Here is a 17560-nt window from a genome sequence, read left to right as displayed (position 1 = left end):
ACTGCAAATTTTCACCCCCAGCTCTCTCTATTTATACTTTTAACAGTGGGTGTCACCATCAGGGTGTTTCCTTCTCCCAGGGCATTTACCAACATTGTTGTTTGTGCCAAGAATAATTTGCTGAACAATATTTTTGTGCTGATATCTCAGCAATCTAGCCCATTGCTGCATTTATGGTGTTTGTTTAAGATTGAACATTTCTTTTCTTTTGGGTTGCATTCTTTTCATTTAGGTTTTTCTGGACTAGGTAGTCTTTTGCCTCATGCAGCCTGGATCTGCTTTATGATGGAAAAGCCACTTTATACAGGATCCTGTTGAAGCTAATGTTGAGATAATGTGTACCTCATGGAACTGTACAGAGAGAATTTTTGTTCTCAGTTCTTCCCTAAAAGAAAGATGAGGCCCAAATCTCTCATGTTAGACCATGCATTTATTTGTTCAATCATTAATCTCCTTTCTTTGCTCAGATTTTTGTAGCTGCTATTGTCAAAGACTGTTGTTCTCTTTTGCTTTTTCAAATTCTGTGCATTTAAGATCTTCTATACTGCTTATATTCTTTATCTCACTATATATGATAGTGCAAGAGTTTTATTAATAGGGCTGTACAACTTGCATATTTAGATTGTCCAACTTGTGTATCCCTGCCATCACTTAGAGAACATCTTTATTTATATAAGAAGTCTATTTCAAGCAATGCAGTGGGATTCTTATTTAAAAAGCAAAATCCTTCTTTTGTGAAGAAAGTGATAGGACAGCACACTAGATAGCTTAAGTCCTAGAATTCAAAGAGAAAAAAAATATTGGATTTTTTTCACCAAAGAGCTGTTGATCTAACATAGTAGGAAGCTGAAGCATACTTTAATTGTATTACAGTGTCAGTTGTAGCACAATTAGAAGCTGTATTAATGCAGACACTGACCTATAAACTACTGTGTGGGAAGGCCTTTTATGGTTTAATATAAAACTGTTCATTCTCTATTGTTACGGGTGATAGAGTAATTATACATACTGCTCTTAATGCAGAGATCCATGAGACTCTAAAAGAGATCCTGAGAGAAAAGATGAAAGGCTTTTTACACAAATCGGTTGAAATCAGACTGTTGAGACCACAAAAGAAATTAGACTATACTTCAGTCTTGCACTGATCCCCAGAAGTTTAGCAAGATGAACTTGTAAATGATTTTCATCCTCAATTGTTAGTTTTGATGCTAAAGCAGAGTATCTGAAGACAGAATTGCATGTTTCTGAAAAATCTGTAAGAAGAGTCTGAGTTTGGGCAAACAGTGCTGACTGACTCTTTGATTCCAGTTGACTATCATCTACAAAAATACCCTCATGTTATAATGTTTCATCTTAGTCCTGGGTGAAAACTAAACATTCTGGTTCAAATGCAGAATCTCATTTCCTCAGCATCCACTTAGCTGTGTTCTTACACTGCAAGCTTTTATGAGAAATTTACATCTTATTTTTTAATACAGTAGAGACTTCATTCATGTAAACAGCCAGTCCCTACCGCTTAATTGCAAACAACAGCAAAACCATCAGCATTTGTGGTCTTGCTGTAGATGGACCCAAACAGTCACAGTTTGCTTGGAAGAAACTGTACATTTTTCCAGTGACAGTTTTGTTCTGTTACTGAAATGTCTTCATTGCCTTTCTTCCTCTCAGTTTGGTTACTGATCCTCTAATGACTGTAAGGTATTTATGAAATTTAGCTATCTCCCCCTAAACCTCAGGTGCAGGGAACAAAGAAGGGCACACCTGAGGAACTATCATTTGTTGTCTGCTGTTCTTTTCTCAGCATCTTCAAAAAGAGCTCTTGTAGATGGCAATGCAATGCAGTCCTGGCTTTCCAAAGGCCACCTTGATTTGGAAGTTGATGGTATGTCGCTGTTGTTTTTCACACTCTGCTATCAGTCTTCATGTGCATGATTCTTTTACAAACTGTATTTTCTGCCTCTTAACTTCTGGTCTTTTTTATGTTAAATTAAGGATTATTTACCATTTTCTGGCTGAATCTATTGTTCTGTCCTTTGCACTGTGCTTTTGCCAGCATTGCTTTATTGCTGCTTATGCAATCTCTTTCAAAAGCTCTCTGATTTTATCTTGCTATTTGATATACTCAATGGCTCAAAGGTGATGAAAGATTTCAAGTAGCTTGGTGATGTGATAATTTCTCTTTGATTCACAGCTGGAGGATGGTAGTGTCACCTCAGCAGCGTAAACACAGTTTCTGGGCTTCTTCATGTTCTGTTATTGGTGCTGAAAGATGTAGTTTACTATAGAAAAATGTTTTTTCTTTTTAGTGTTGTTTTGCCTTTGTGTCTGGGTAATGTCATTTTGGTCAATGGGGGCGCTTTTTCACAAATGCCACTACGGTAAGTAAAATTGATTATCAGATTCAAATTTCCATCAGTTATTCTGGTGATATTCCTTATAGGTGCTTTTCATAGACAAGCTAGAACAATCTATGGGTTTGTTAGTGATAGTGAGCAAAAAATTCTCTGGAATTACTAAAACAAGTAAAAACATTTGCCAAAAGAGGCTCTTTATCGGTTTATGTACTTTCTGAGAACCTACACTGTTTGCTATTTTATTTATTGGTTGTCTTTTTCTATATATGTTTGTTCACAGCAGGGACTTGTCTGTACTGGAAGGTTCTTCTGATAAGCACATATCTTATTATATGCTTGGAAAATACTTTAAAAAATAAAAGCAGTGAAAGAAAAGAAAGAGCCAAGCCATTGAGGGTGGAGAACTTCAGATAGCCTCAACATTTCATTTTAGTTCTCTATTATTACCACTACTTATATATAAAGGAGGAACACAAATGAAAGATTTTGCCTTTAGATCTTGGTAGCTTTTAAGTCATATGCTCATAGGATGTTCCTTTTTGTCTTTAGTGTTGCTATTATTTTATTTTTGTTACTAGTTAGTGCTTTTTATAGAAATCCTGCTGGCTATTAGGATATGCTGTATTCTTAACAGCTGAAAATTTTCCCTTGTGATATTTTGTTTCTTTCACAGTCACTGTGTTCTCAAAAATGTAGTATGTCTCTTTGGACTACAATACTAAGGTACCTGAAAAATACAGGTGAACTATGAGTACTTCATCCTCTTGTAAATTTGCATACATTGAATTCCATCCTGGCATATTTTAATTTATTGGTTATTAAATATTTAACTGTGCGAATATTTACAAACCAGAGAAGATCCATGCTGTGGACAGGACGAATTTTTCCTTTCTGAGGTCATTTAAAGAGCCTTCACAAATTTTTGTTCTGATGCTTTCCACTAATGTGTTATATGGATGACGTAAAGTTTATAATTTATGGAATTACCTAAAAGGAACCGGTAATTTTAGGACCTTTTCTCATCTCTTTCTTATATATGATGCACAGTTTAATCATTAATGTTTTTGTGTTGATACAGCATCCAGTATGCTATATAACATTGCTATTTCCAAATCAGACCAGAATAAGGACATTTATTACCACAGCTACCAGCATTACTCACCCTGCAGAGTATTTGAATGTTTTGACACTGCATACTGCTTCTTGTTAAGCTCAGCACATGCCACATTTCAAGTACAGCTGACATTCTTTCACCCTCTCTCTGTTATTGTTTTCCTTTTAATCAGGTGTCTGTGATATATATCAAAGAAGTGACTGCCTAGCATCAAAATGAAGACAAATTCTGTGAGCAGCCCACGCTGCTGTATATTTTAGCAGAACTGGGAGACTTTTAAAACAGGCTGGAGCTGCTGCATTCAAAACAGACCTGGAGAAAATGTATTCTCACTTTTGTGTCTGTGCACCAAAAAGTTAAAACATTTCCCCTTAATTCAATGTCATTCTGATGCCATACCTCAGGCAAGTGCTAGATTTTATTCTCTTGATCTATTTAATAATCTCTTCCCATCACTCTTACCAGAAACTTTTGTAAGAAGAGAGGATCTTTTTTCACCTAGGAGTCTGTGCTCGCTCTTCATTCCTACTTCATTTCATAATGTTCTAGTGAAATCACAATAACTTCCAAAGAAATTTTGATTAGACCCAGCAAAGGAAGCAAGGACTATTAAGGCAGTAGTAAGCTTGCCTGTCAAGTTTAAAACCTCTAGCACTCTCCTAGTGCACATTTTTGTGCAGGGTAACTTGCATCTTCCATGCAAGTAGGTTGATGGGAAGAATGCCTGTTGTTCAGATCCTGAAAATGTACACATCATTTTTGTCATTTGAATGTGACAACCATGGGTCAAGGTTTTTGTGCCCTACAGCTGACAGACAGTTTACAGGCTGCTAATTACTGCCTATCAGCTGCCAGTTATCATTTCTAACACTTTCTGAGCCAGAATCAGAGAGTTGTCCCCCTGTGATTACCCCAGTCTCCTACAGGGTGAAGTCAATGGGACAGGAATATATTTTTTTGTTGGTACCAGAATGGAACAGCATTTTTCATATTGCCTGTAACAGCTGGAGGGCATGATAAGAGCATCTGCCAACAAGGTCTCCTGTCTCTCTCTAGAGTTTAAGTGCCTCAGTCCATTTGGGATAAGCAGCCTTGGATCCCCTAGGCTGTGGGCATCTACAGCTGTTCTGTCACCTTAATGCCTTTGATTACTGCAGTACCCTGCGAGATGGAACATAGGGATTTGAATCCCAGCCTGCAAAAGCACTAATCTGCATATTGTACTTTCTGTTACTACAACTAATGCGTTGTATGAAAGAAAGGCATCCACTCTTCTTGAAGCGTTTTACAGGGGGGAAGGTCATGCTGGCCTCTGGGAGGCATGCTGCTGGGCTGAGCTCAGCACGGGGTTTACACACACTTCAGGAGCAACCTGCATGGTCTCTGCTTGCCAGTGGGAAGTGGAATGGAGCTGGTACTTGCTGCCCTTAGCTTCAGCCTGGTCTGAGCAAGTGCAGAAGCAGCCTGAAGAACTTGTTAGTCAAAAAGTAAGATTTAGTGAATGTAGTAATTCAAGGTGGTTAAATACCCACTGAGCCAGCATTTGGGAATCAGAGCTTTGGACTTCAGCCAGTCTAAGTGTAGCTAAATCCTGTTTATGCCTACTGCCTTTGGGGATCTGGCTCCTCCTTGATTGTCCGTGTAGAGAATTATTATCACACACACACCCCCCAACACTTTAAACAAATGACTGCCTAAGCAACCTGTGTTACCCCCTCATAAAAGTGAAGAACCACTAGGACATTCAAGTTGAGATGGGTGGGCTCTAGAAAGATTTGCTAGTTTCTTCCTTCTCCCCCCAACAGTGCAGTGAAATGGCATACTTTGCTGTACTAAATTCTGTAGCCCATAGACTGTGTAGCATGTGACAATTAATAGGGCTAACAATTAATGCTAAACAAAAGAGACATCAGCAGAATATATGCATAGGCAATTTTGAAATTACATCTATGCCTTCAAATGGACAAATGAATTGCTCTGGGAGTACTGAAGCCAAACATACAGGAGTGTGTGTGCAGGTTTATTTTTGCCTAAGGTTGTTCTGAAGGTCTTGTTCTAACATGTACCACAATTTTCTTCTCAGAGCCCTAATAGGAACACCAGATAAGTATCCGAATTGCAACATGTTGTGCTCATAAAATTAAAGCTTATTATGCTGATTAATGCCTAACAAAATGCATGCAAGTGCAAGGTTCTCCTCACTACTCTTAGTATTGCTGGAGTCCCACTTTAAGCATGCCCTAAGCTTTGACACCTGACACTATAGTATTTGTATTTGTTACTCCTGCTTTGCAGTAGTTTTGGTCTTCTAGCTATGTTCCTCCACATAAGTTTTTTTGCATTGTTGTTATTATTACAAGCCTGTTCTCTCAGTAAGCAAATGCTAGTGATAACCTGGATGCAGATTTTGTATACACAAAATGGAAAAAGGAAAGAATATTTAAACTGGCACTTTATTCCAGGGTATGGTAAGAAACCATCTAAATTCATTCTTCTTTTTGTCTGTAATGAGCACTAATGCCATCATTAGGTAGGTATTTTTTTAAGTGTATCAGTGGCTTGTATTTATTTTGTCACATACTGTAATGTATAGCAAATAAACTTTATTATGAAGCTTATTTGCATTATAGATGCAGACTCATTACATGCAAGGAACATTATAAGAACACCTTGTTAAGAAAGGTACAGATTTTAGGTAAGGAAGAAGACAGTACAATCGATGCTGAGTAGTAAAAGAAGTAATAGTAGTATTATTTTATTTATCCTAATTGCTCAGAAATTTTTACTTATTTCTGCACACGATTATAACATATCAATGTAAGCATTTAAATCAGCAGCAGAATTGCATAGCATATTACAACACATTGCATTCTAATGTTTGCATGTTTGTACTGTAGTACTGGTTTCTCTGATACAGTACTGAACTGCCTCATTGCCATGTGGATTCTTCTTCCCACGCTTTAAACTCTTCAAGTTTCGTTCTGCTTTGCTCTCACAAGGACTTGTTTCAGTAGAATTTCTTCTGCAAGGTTAGATGCATATATGCTAGATAATTAGATAACTGGCAGTAAAAATACTAAAAGTAAGTTACATTTTTTGAAAGAAGTGTAGGATCAAGGAGTGAGAGGTATGAGTAGTCCCCAGAGCTGCTGTGATGGTACAGAGCAGCAAGCTCCAGCACAGACTACTCTTCCACATAAATTGTATCTGACCTCATTAATAGCCTCCCGGGTGTTGCTGTAAGGGCAGAGGTCAGGTGATGGCCCGTAAATCACCCTATAAAAGCCAGGAAGCACCACTCAGCAGAAGGATTTTTGAGATTAACTTGGCAGATTCTTAGAGGAGGTATGAGAAGCAGGGCTCCTGTATTGAGAATATTCTTTAATTTGGGCTGTTAGTTTAGTATCGTGAATAGGCAGGTCTAAGAAAAAATTGCCACAGCCTGCAAGAGGTGTAAAACTAGCAGAGCAATCAGAGAAAGTAGGTTGAGGGGACAGCTAGCAATATAGAGACAAGTATGATTTGATGCTGCAAGGGCTTTAAAAATGAAGTACGCAATTTTGCAGTAGGAGGGAGATAGGGGTGTCCTTGCAAATGTAATCAACACCGTCTCTTAGCATGTCAGGTCAGGGATATCAGTGCATGCTTATGTATAAAGTAGTCCTTCATGAAGATTAGCCAATTCCTCAGGCCTCCATAGAGACACTGGTCAGAAAAGAATTTTCTTCTTAGATTTGTTTTCTATTCAAATACTAATCACATTGGCTGAGAGCCTGGCATAAGGCAATGCAGTGAATCACTGGCACACATCTGCCTAGAACTTGGGCATTCAGGATTCCCATTCCCACGGTCTCCCACTCAATCTGTGTTTCTCAACCTTCTCCAGTGGGTGATGGCTTCCTCAGAGTGAAAAAACAAAACTCGTGACTGTAAAACTGAGAGAGGAAAACTTACTGCAGTGTTACTCCTATCTGGTTCCCTTTGTTTGTGTTTAAGCAGGCGAGTCAAGAAATGCAAGGAATAAAGAATGTATTAGTGAACAGGTGTCATGTGAGAAGCCCTCTGAATTATTTTCAAGTGAATTTCCCCATATAGTTAATTTCAGCAATTCAGCCATGGAAGTTCTGCTTATGCAGATCCCACACTTTAATTACCCTCAACAGAAGTGAAAGGCACTGTAAGGGATACAGCATGGGGGAGCGGGCAGAGGGAGCCTTCTGGCCAATTAGCACCTGCCCATGGCATAAAGGAGGGAAACATGGCTATAATTAAAACAAAGAGAAAAATTCGATCTCTATCTTTTAGGGCATTTGCACACTTACCACTGTAAGCAGTCCCTCTACTGTGTGATCTGTAGGCAAACCTTAAAATTGTTTTGGGAATCTTTTTTCTTGAATATCTTTTTTTTTCTCTCAACCTACCACTGGGTTTTGTAAAATCACATCCTAAATATGAATAATTTGCCGGTCTTCTTTGCAAAACGTATACCTGTCCATACTTAGACATGAGAAATGCCCTGAAGTGGAAATACATAGAAGAGGCCAGGTATTTTACAGCTACCAGATGGCAAGGCATGGTTATGATCAGTAAAACTAGCCTTCTCTAAGACCATATGCATGCAATTTGGTTCATACTCCAGCTTTATGAATTTATTTTACAGTACAGATAACTACTGTCACAAAGTAGGGTTATCCTATTACTGAACTTCTATCCACTTGTTATCCAATGTGTACCAAAGCAGGTAGCACTCAAAATGTGTTCATTTTGGATAATTAATTGTACATGATTTAAGTTCTGCACTCGGGGGTGTTTTGGCACTGGGAGCTGAAAATTTCCATCTTTAAATTCCATGATAAAAAAGTTTCTTAATGCATTTTAATGATTCCTTAGGAAGATTTTTTTAAGAAGCTTTCTAGGGAATAGTCAGTTCCTTAAACCCACCCTCTTTTTCCCTGATAGAAGTTAATAGCAGAAACGAGTCAGGGTTTTGACTGTTTTCCTATTGCAGGGACCACCAGAGTGTTGTACCTGGTAGTGTATTCTTCAAAGTTTTGCCGAGTTAGTCTTAAATGGTGAATATGTTGCTGCAAAGTTTTGGGTCTTATGCATAATCTGACATGTTATTGTGTATTCCACAGGTAGGGCTTGATATTTGTAATTGATTCAAACAAAAATGTCCGCCAAAGGAAATTTCTCCCAGACATGGCTTTCTGGTTGCATCAGAGAGAAGCAAAGATTTATTAGCATTTGGGGGGGTTGTGTGGGTTTTTTTTCTTTTCACAGGAATACCAATCACAGTAGTTTAACTCAGGTAACAGTGATTAGGCACAGAAATGAAGATAGAAGAAGCAGGTAGGCTATCCAGAGAGTTCTGATGAGCCCCTGGAGTGAGCAGTGTTGAGTAACTTGAACAAGTGTTTGCTCTTGCTCTTTGCAGAGGCATGATTCGACATGCTTGGTATAGTCTTGCTTGGTCCAAAGGCCCACTGGTAAGGTCCTGCAGTGGAAGATGCTGGTTTTTCCAATCAGTCCTCGGACTTTCTAAAACTCCCTGTTGAAAGATGAAGGGAAGCAAGAATTTCTTTGAAGAAATGTTATCTCATTCAGCATTTTTAATCTTTTTGTTACTTCATAATTTTAGACTGTGCAGTTCTCAGTGGACTAGATTTTTTTCTCAGCGTTCTGGAAAGGTTAGAACAGTGTCAGACTTAATATTTGTACAACCACATGTGTTTGCAGCTTTATCATATTAAATACATGGACCTGCTTCTATTCTCAACTGTGTAAGTGTAAATCTCTCTTTAAATTTAGAGTGACTGTAGCAGTATAAAACAAATACAGATGAACTTAGAATCTGTATTCATGTGTGTATGGATATTTACAACAAATTTTTATAAGTTAAAGATGGATGGAACATAATATATTTTAATCTTGCCTACGAAGCATTAGTATACATAGGACTGTTGCAAGTCAGGTAGGATGTTTGATCAAAGGAGTAAATTTTTACGAAGGAGTTTGCAAAGCCTATTAATTTTTAAAAACTAGATCTCATCTACACCAAATATTACCAAAAAAATCTTACTCATACAAAAACTTTCTGACTTCACTGCCTTTGTTTTCAGCATCAAGAGAGTCTGTGTAGTATTCTCACTTTCTATATTGATGGCTTCAGGCCTTTTGGCCTGTAGCCAATATTTCCATGACCAACTGCCAGTCTGTGATAGAAAACAGCACGTTTTTGAGACAGACTACATCTTAACTAAGATTAATATCCCTGTTACTTCCTTGATAAGAAGGAATAAATGGAAGCCTCAAAGCAGGATCATTTTCCATCTTTTTTTAAAAACTCAGAAGTGGAAGAGAACCTTTCTAAAAATTATAACTTCCTGTTAATTTTCAACATTTTCAGGCATTTGTCTGAGATGCTGTCAGGACCTGGAGCCTTACCCAGTCTCATTGTTTTTATGGCTTCAGACACTTCCTCCATTGTTGCTCCTCTCTCCAGTGTTTTATTCCCTTCCAGGCAGAGCTTCATGTTTTCAGCACCTCCTGGAACCACAGCTGTGAAATCAGACATGGAGAAGACCTTTTGGTCACTCCCCATCTTTTGCTACTTCAGGACTTTACAGCTAATACCCCTTATATTTTATATGTCTTGAGTGTTCCAACTATTTTACCCTGCTTTAACCATTTTTCTCCCTTAATACCAGTTACATTTCTAACATTTGACTTCTTTCCAAAACTACTGACTTCTCTCCAAAACTACTGACTTCTCTAGTTCCCTGCATGCTTTGGATTGGGATTATTTTTCCTTTCCCCCCTTCATTTCCTCTTTCTACACATCCTCTGATAGAACTCTTCATAACATCCTCTTCATTTGAGTCACTTGTGAAAATACTACCATGTTGATATGTTACTGTATGAGAACAAATGTCAGAGTGGACTTAGAACACGATTGGGAAAAAAATAGCAACAATATCTCCAGATTTCCAAATGAGGAAGGAAGTTGTCATATCCTTTCCTGCTATGTACTCTTTTATTCCAATTTTTACCTTGGCTTTCACAAGAGTTGCCAGACTGGGACTGGGAAGATGAAGAGTGGGAAAGGCAGGATTTGCCCCCTCCTCCTCCACCACTGGCACCTCCTCCACCTGAGGTTTTACCACAGGCTCCACCTCCTGTTCTTCCTCTGCTCCCTTCTCCTCCACCTCTGGAAGAGGAAGTTCCTCCATAGGATCCTCCAATTCTTCCTCCACTGCTTCCTCCACCTGAGGACCAGCTACTTCCTCCTCCACTACTTCCTCTTCCAGCAGACCAGCTAGTTCCTCCATGACCTCCTCCTCCTCCTCCTGCAGATCCACCACCAGCTCCTCCCTGTGAGATGCTGTAAGGAGGAAAGGACATGTATGGGTAAGATTTATAGCAACATGACCAGTGTCTGGCATCCTGTTGGCTGTATCAAGGCCACTTTCTGACTCCCTCTGAGCTCCTTCTATGCCTGAGAAAGTACTATTGTGTGAAACATGTTCTGGAGGACTGGTCTTAAACTATCCGAATTAAGGACAAATGAACTGATCTGCACAAAAGAAGAAAAAGAAAGACAATGGATGCCTTTAGAAGTCTTTCAAAATATGTACCTTGAGTATTTATGAAAAAGTTATTTTCTTGCTTACCTTTCATTTTCATATATAACTGTACTTCCTGATTGTATTTAGGAGAAGAAATGGCAAATTATAGTTCTCAATACTTTCGTAAACATTTTTGTCCAGTTCATAATAAGTATAGAATAATACAGCTTTGTACACTGCCAGCCAAGATTTAGATTCCATATGAATTCCTGTGATTGTACTAAATGTGTTGATGATGAATTAGTTGCACTAGTTCCTAATATAAATATTGCTACTTTCATCTTCACCTGTTTGCAAAGGTGGCATGTTAATTAATTTGAATGTACTTACCTAATATCATGCTGCCCTTCCTCAAGCAGTGCCCGGTACTGAGCAATCTCCTGTTCCAGGCGAGTCTTGATGCCCAGGAGCATCTTGTACTCTTCATTCTGACTCTCCATCTCACAGCGAATGCTGGCCAGCTCCTCCTCCAAGGGGCTGATCATACCCTGGATCTGCTGCAGCTGCATGTTATAGCGACGTTCTGTGTCTTCCAAGTTGGATTGCAAAGACTGTACCTGAGAATGAAAGAAAAAATACAGTGTTTATGGGAATGTGGCAGGATTAGATCATTCTTATGCCCCAGATGAGAAAAGTGTTACATGGTGTCAGATGCACCGAGCAGCTTCATTAAATGGAGTGCTAGCTATAGTTGATATCCTGTCATTCCAGCAACTCACATGTTCTTGGCATATCAGAGGATCAGAAGCAATCATTACCTACCATGCTGATTTGTGACTGCAGCTCAATTTCCAGGCTCTGATATTCACGTCTCAGCTCAGAGATCTGTTGGTTGCTTGATTCCACTTCCTGGCCACTTGACTGGACTTGTTGACTCACTTCCTCCATCTGAAAAATTAATATACAGCTTTGGAGTTTTTGAGTTTAACTTACAATGTTATTGTGGTAGTTTATCATGGAAGCATCTGGCAATACAACAAGTTGAAGCAGTGCCACGTGTAATATGGGGGCTGTTTAAACTTGATTATATGGCTCTGCCAGCGCAGTTCAAGCCCACTTGTGATTTCCTTTATTTTAATAAAAGGTATTCTACCATTTTATCCTAAAAGCAATGGATGTTGTGATTCAAAGTGTCATTCATCTACAGGAAGTTCTTGCCAAAAGTTGGTATCGGTTTTCTTTTGTAATATAAACATTCAAATTGTAACCATTTACCTTGCTTTCATACCACCTTTCAACCTCTTCACGGTTTTTCTGAATAATATTTTCATATTCTTGTCTCATATCATTCAGTTTTTTCAGCAGATCCTCTCCTGGAGCAGCATTCACCTCCACATTCACATCACCACTGGACTGTGTTTGCAGCGATTTCATTTCCTGCAGAGAAGACACAGGCCCAAGGCAAATAAACAAAAATGATAAAATTACTTGCAAAAGAGTTTTGAAGTCAGTTAATTTGCTCTGACGTCATAAACCATCCTGGATCCTTTAAGAACATACATATGTATGTGGGGTTTTTTTCCTTGTTGCAATTATTTGGCCTTGACTTCCCGGTCATTGCTTGTTGAGAGGGACTGTGCTCAGAAATGCCCTGGAGCAGCCTGAGCCTGGCAGTCAGCCTGTCTCAGGAGGCCCTTAGCTGAGCTGCCGCACATTAGGAGAGCAGGGAAGACTATTCAGTGCAGAGGATGTTACCTGCAAAACCTCCCCACATTTCCAATACAGTAAGCGTTCTTGTTTTCCTCTGCAGTTTGCATTTCAAGGAACTGGCTCTTACCTCCTCATGGTTCTTCTTGAGGTCAATCATCTCCTCCTTTAGAGACTCAAATTGCATTTCCAGGTCAGACCTGCTCAGAGTCAGATTATCCAACAAGGGTCGCAAGCTATTAATGTCAGCCTCCACATTCTGCCGGAGACCATACTCTGTCTCATACCTGTGGCAAGGACAGTGCAGAAAGGTCAGCCCTGGTCTTAGATTCTCAGTCCTTCTCCTACTGACTTAATTTATGAAAAAGTTCATGTATTCCAGTATCTCAGTGTCTGGTTTTACGTCTATACTTTGTAGCACATAGCCTCTCTCAATGAGCAGAATTATGAAATCAGCAGCCAGTACTTAAAGTTTAATATTTAAATGTATTCTGTGTTTTTTTTCATTGTCTCTTCTTACTGTAGACTTTGTGCAGGTTTCATCTATCTATTTCATCTGAATTTCAGTGAGAGATAATAATAATTTTTCTTTCCTTAAAAATAAAGCTTTTTTAAGGTTTGAATCCACAGCCATAGGGCGTATTCCCATTGAAGATCATTACAGAAATAATGAAGAATTTTGAAGTCTTACAAATTATTTCAGTTGTGCTGCCATGGAACCAGGAGGAACCCTAGTCTCTGTGGATTGATACTTGTTTATGGAATGAATTTATGAAAGTAAGTTGAGGAAAGTAGGAGAAAGGAAGTCAGTGCCTGGAAAAGAGGAATATATATTTACTTTATCCTGAAGTCTTCTGCAGTCATCCTTGTGTTATCCAGGTCCAAAAGTACCCTGTTGGTTTCCACAGCTGCAGTCACAAGCTAGAAGAGAAGATGATATGCTGAGGAAAATTTTCCCTGTGAATCTCTCAGGTTTGCACAAGGGACAGAAATATGAATGCGATCTTGTTACAATTCCCAGGTGTCTGAGGTGAACAGCATTTCCTATATCCAGAGGCCTGGAAAGGTCATCTACAGTGCAAAACAAAGAGGTACCTGTATGAAATAGCATCAGAATGGCAAAAACTGTTTTGTGAGTACAAGAGTCCTGTCAAGAGGCTTGGTGTCACCGCTCTAGCTCTGTCTCACTTTCCATGCCTGCGGGCCAAGGGCTGTACTCAAATGTCAGACAGTGCACATCCAAGACAGTAATTGTTACCATTTTTTCCTATGCTCCAAAATCCACTAGAGGCATTCTGAGAGTCTGCAGTCACTGCCAGCGAATGGTCTGTGGGGTGTGCTATAGGGGGTGTGCATTTTTTTCCACCTCTAGTTGGAGATAATTGGATGCATGCACAGAAGGCAGAATTTCAAGCGCAAGAGACACTTTCAGAGAGGCACTTAGTGAGTTTAGAAGTATCCATGCCTCAAACATTTTACTCAATCACAAAAAGTCTATCAGTGCTTAAACTTCTCTGACAAAGAACATCCTACCTGATTTTGAAGGTCTTCAATTTTTCCATAATAGTGGCTGTAGTCCTTTGTACCAGTAGGACCTTGCTTCTGGTACCACTCCCTGATTAATTGTTCAAGCTGAGCATTTTCCATTTCCAAATTTCTGACCGTAGCCAGGTAGGAAGCCAGGCGTTCATTAAGGCTCTGCATGGTCAGCTTTTCATCATTGGAGAGAATTCCCACATTCCCTCCATGAAAGCCACCACTGCCAAAGCTGCCACCACTGCCAAAGCTGCCACCACTGAAACCACTACCTCCACCAAAGCTTCCTCCATAACCACCACCAAACCCACTCCCACATGATCCAAAGCCTACTCCCATGCTGCCACAGCCCATTCCCCCTCCATAACCACCACCGCTCATTCCCCCTCCGTAATAACCACCACTCTTTCCTCCTCCACAACTACCGCCACTCATTCCTCCTCCGTAACTACTGCGCCTGATCTTTCCATAACTACCACCGCTGGCTCCCCCACCATAGCTGCTCCTGGAACTTCCTCCGCCACAACTGCTGCCAGAAATCCTGCCACCACCACTTGTCGTAGAAGTGATTCTTCTTGAGGAGGCAGAGGAATACTTGCTGCCCCCTCCACCACCACCACTGCTAGCACTGCCACCACTGCTCCCTCGCAGGCAGCTTTTAGAGGTCTTGGAACCACAGCTCATAGTGGCAGCAGCGAATGACTCGGGTTAAAACTCAAAGCTGGTCTTACAGTTGTTCTGGAATCATAGCTCCAACTTCCACCCTCCTTGGTCTGCATTTATACCTGAGACAGTGGGTGTCACCGTCAAAGGGAGTACCTTCTTTCCATGTGCATTTGCAAGCCATAGTTTTTCTGCCAAGGGTAATTTGCCACAGGGAGATGTTTGACAGTGTCAGGAAGCTTAACCCATACTCACAGTGTTCATGACCATTTGTTTATTAATACAAAACATGTAATTTCTATTGGGTGGCTCTGAATTAGGTAGATCTTTTCTGTGATCTAGTCCACTGACTTACAGTCATCTGAATTGAACTCATCCCACTCATCTCATCCTGTTCGCATCTCTTCCAGCACAACAACAAACTGTCATAATGGAACAGTAATGAATGTTACTATCTCTCTTTTAATGTAGTCATTCCTCATGCTTTTCCCCTTTCAGATATTTGTCAAGGAATCGCAGCTGATTTTTTTATACTTAAGTGATATTTTAGTAGGTTCTGGTTTATGGTTATCTTATGCTGTATGCTCCTTATTTTTAGTACTTTATTACTTTATGCCTTTTGAAAACATATTGCAGGATGTATTTTGTAGGAACACTGAACCACTCTGACATGTTTGTAATTTCTTATGAAAACTTAGGGAACGTTGGCAAATAGCATTCGTGTCAGCAATTTATTCCAAACATACATCTGCAATTATGTTTTATAAATAACAACTTAATTCTGAAAAATTCCATGACAACAACTGGAAAATAGCTCTGTGTAAGACTGTAAGGAAAGGAAGTGTGACAGGTTGTGGCAGGGAATAACCCTTCATGTGCTTGGACCAAATGCAGTTATAGGATGGTCGAGAAACCTGGGGAAGTATCCTGGCTCTGGGCTAGTCTCTCTTGACATGTCTGTGAATATAAGAGGTAATGTTCTCACTCTTGAAGGGATTTCAAAATTTCAGTCAGGATGTTTTCCTTCCACAGTATAAATACAAACATACTTACTCAGAGGAGAAAGGTTAAGTTCCTGTTTTTGGGATTAAGTCAGAAAGCTGTACATCAAAATATCATTTTCCCTTCAGTTTTGTTTTCCATTCATGGACACAGCATGACCAAAAGTAGGAAATATTTGCTATCTTGCATCTTCTTCTTTTAAGATTGTACCTTTTTCAAATACATAGCAGTGGATAGTTCAGCTGCGCATCCATCTTCTGAGCTCTTACAGCAACCTGAGCCTCAAACATTTGAAAATTCTTTCCTGACTGCCTCTCATCTCTGTCCTCCTTCCCAGGCACATGATCTTTCGCAAAATGCAGTCTGTTAGCTGTCCTTCTTTGTAGGTTGAACTAGTTGTGTGATATCCAACTTCCTGTATTGATTTGGTATATTATTCTTTTCTCGCTCAGCCTTTGTGATGTTGGTTGTTGCTAATTTAGAGGTTTGTTTGTTATGGCTTATAGCAAGTGTTTGTGGAAACATCTTTTTGTAAATGCCCCTCCCATACACCTTCACCCACACAGTAGGACACACCTAAAGAAAGTTTCGTCTTCTGCTAGACTTCATTTCTGAAATGTCCGAGGAAGCAAGGCCTTCTCTGGCTTGTAGAAAATTAAATGGTTCTCTATAAAACTTAGTGGAGTCTAAGTCATAATTTTAGCTTGTTCCAGTGAGAAATCCTTTTCTCTTGAAGTGCACGAAATTCTCTTCTATGCTAACAGCGACTTTGGCTCGTGAAACTATTGGGTTACATTCTGTTTAACTGTTGGCTTCCAGTTGCTGACACCCACGTTATAAGTATGTGGATATGTTTCTATGTTGCTCTGTATAATTCTGCAGAAGGGTAAGGTTTGGGGTTTTTTTCTGGAAAGATGTTTATAACATCTTTTGTATGAGTCATTCCTTTCTGGTGGACTAAGCTTCATGTCTTCTGTTCACAAAAAGAACATTTGGATAGTTTGAATATCAGTGAGGATGCTTGTGTGCAACGTACTTCACAGCTTCATGTCTAATACATGAAAGGAAGATTTAATGCCATTTTTTCCCTAGAATTTGTGCAGGCAACATACCTCAAGAGTGAAGATTAGCTCCTTAAAACTGAAGAAGCCTGATGGATTCAGTGTATCTGGAAATGACTGGCCAAGATCAGAAATAAATGTAATGGAACAAATGCTACCTGAAAGGAATGTTTTAGTTCAAAGTTGCAGTAAGATGGAAGCTGTTTTACGAGATGGTAGTTTTCTCTGCAGTTATGGCTCATAGGATTGTCCAGGCATTTGCAAGCATACTGAGCTAACTAGATGATCTTAGATAATGCTTCCAGCAAAATCTAGAGATAATGCTGCAGAAGAGAACCTGGAGGGCTGGGAAAACCTTGGCATAAGAGAGATTTCAATAAACTCTGGAGGAGCTGCAAGGAACCCCAGTAGTACCTGTGAAATGGGACAGTGAAACATTACGAAATCTCGGGCTGGTGCTGTTTATTGCAGCAGCAAGCTGCTGCTCCACAAACACAACAAGGCATGTCCTCCCTAAGTTGGTGTGCCCTTTGCTATCACACCCTGCAGTGCAGT

At 39.6% G+C, this 17560-nt stretch overlaps 1 protein-coding gene across 1 annotated transcript; it reads right to left on the bottom strand.

Annotated features, from left to right (window-relative positions):
* Window positions 1–8531: 8531 nt before the first annotated feature.
* LOC115344415 (keratin, type I cytoskeletal 13-like) lies at window positions 8532–15029 on the bottom strand. The gene is made up of 9 exons (XM_030021675.1): window positions 14277–15029; window positions 13582–13664; window positions 12874–13030; window positions 12312–12473; window positions 11859–11984; window positions 11427–11653; window positions 10521–10852; window positions 9916–10017; window positions 8532–9019 (listed from the first exon to the last, which is right to left on the bottom strand). Exons 1-9 carry the CDS (start codon window positions 14961–14963, stop codon window positions 8994–8996), a joined length of 1902 nt encoding a protein of 633 aa, XP_029877535.1. The 5' UTR covers window positions 14964–15029; the 3' UTR covers window positions 8532–8993.
* Between the last annotated feature and the right edge of the window lie 2531 nt (window positions 15030–17560).

This window comes from Aquila chrysaetos, chromosome 8 (genome assembly GCF_900496995.4).
Source record: "Aquila chrysaetos chrysaetos chromosome 8, bAquChr1.4, whole genome shotgun sequence".
NCBI classification, from domain to species: domain Eukaryota; kingdom Metazoa; phylum Chordata; class Aves; order Accipitriformes; family Accipitridae; genus Aquila; species Aquila chrysaetos.
Note: the sequence above shows the minus strand (reverse complement) of the source record. Positions and strands in the feature narration are given on the sequence as shown.